A 1606-nucleotide genomic window follows, 5' to 3' on the forward strand; every position below is an offset into this window, starting at 1 on the left:
TATATTGGTGAAGTTCACGATTGAAAAAATTTTTGAAACCTCTGATTAAAAATTTCTAGGCCTGCCCTGATTCATTTCTACATGCGTGACTCATCTTTAATTACGAGTTCATACTCATATTAAGAACAATTTAATCTCGACATAGGTCAAGAGTTACCTATGACCTATAAACAACAAGACACTCTCAAGCAATTTGATCTCAGCACAAGTCAATTGCGTATGATCTATAAACAACAAGACACTCTCGTCCAACGAGGATCCTTTCCAGCAAATGATGCAACTATTCACCCACCTTTAAAACAAAACAAATAATATCGGTGAGATTATTATGATTAAATTGTTCACCAAAAGATGGATTCGCAAAAAAGTAAAAGGGAAAAGTAACGGAAGATTAGGGACTTAAAAGTGAAAGTTAAAGTGAAAAGGAAAGGAAAGAAGGTTGAGAAGTGAGTCATGAGCACGTAATAGAAGTACAATTCCGCGTACGATCGGATACAAGTGGCCAAGGAAATTAAGGACACTTGTGCCCTATATATAGGGCAGGGCTCTACCCTTCGGATCATACGCATCCAACGAGAATTGGCCCAAACCAATTCAATCTGCAGCAGGCAGAGTCCAAGGCAAAAAGCTCTGGTTTTGTTGATTGTTGAGATACTGATATCAATGATTCACGAAGAGAAGAAGATGAAGGTGAAGAAAGGATGGCTGGCAGTGAGAGTAGGATTGGAAGACGAAGATGGCGGCGGCTTCCAACGCTTTGTGATCCCCATTTCATATCTCTATCATCCTCTCTTCAGGAGCCTTTTGGAGAAGGCCCATGAGGTTTATGGCTACAACGCCGCCGGCCCCCTCAGGCTTCCTTGCTCCGTCGACGATTTTCTTCACCTCCGGTGGATGGTTGAGAAAGAGGCCGCCGCCACCTCCCACCACCACCACCACCACCACCTTCCAGTCTCTCTCTCCTTCCACTCCTGTTAATTACTGGATTGCACACACACACACACAATATATACACACGATCGATGCTTCTCTCTCTCTCTCTCTATATATATATATATTATATCACGGTAATCATCAGGTTTTTGGGGATGATTTGTGATATTGTAATATACACGCAAGCAATTGCGTGCCCTCTTAATTAAAAATGTAAGAACTTTTCACTTATTTTCTTCAGTCCAACGAATCAAGGAGCTGCTGAAGGAGGAAACTATATGGAAGTTCATTTCCTGCTTTTTATTTTGCTAATGAAATTCACATCTCATCGATCTTCTACAGCTGATTGGTGAACTGAAGCTCTGGTTATCCTTTTTGATTTGAAGGAAACTATACGGAAGTTCATTTCATGCTTTTTATTTTGCTAATGAAATTCACATCTCATCAATCTTCTACAGCTGATTGGTGATATGAAGCTCAGATTAGCCTTTTTAATTTTCCCCACAATTCTTTTCCCATTTAGTGGGTTGTGAGTGTATATATGAGGACTTAATTTCTTTCTTCGGTTCTTCTTCTTCTTCCTTTGGTTGCTACCAACCAAACGCATCACAATACGTAGGCCACTGGATAAACATGTTGCTCTTTTCTGCTAAGTTCCTTTGTTTTCCCCTTT

General features: G+C 40.3%; 1 protein-coding gene across 1 annotated transcript; it reads left to right on the top strand.

The window, feature by feature from the left end:
* The first annotated feature begins 549 nt into the window (after positions 1-549).
* Positions 550-1173, top strand: LOC127804220 (auxin-responsive protein SAUR32-like). The gene has a single exon (XM_052341033.1). It carries the CDS (start codon positions 664-666, stop codon positions 976-978), a length of 315 nt encoding a protein of 104 aa, XP_052196993.1. The 5' UTR covers positions 550-663; the 3' UTR covers positions 979-1173.
* Positions 1174-1606: the final 433 nt, after the last annotated feature.

The sequence above is a fragment of the Diospyros lotus genome, chromosome 6 (assembly GCF_014633365.1).
Source record: "Diospyros lotus cultivar Yz01 chromosome 6, ASM1463336v1, whole genome shotgun sequence".
Classification (NCBI taxonomy): Eukaryota; Viridiplantae; Streptophyta; class Magnoliopsida; order Ericales; family Ebenaceae; genus Diospyros; species Diospyros lotus.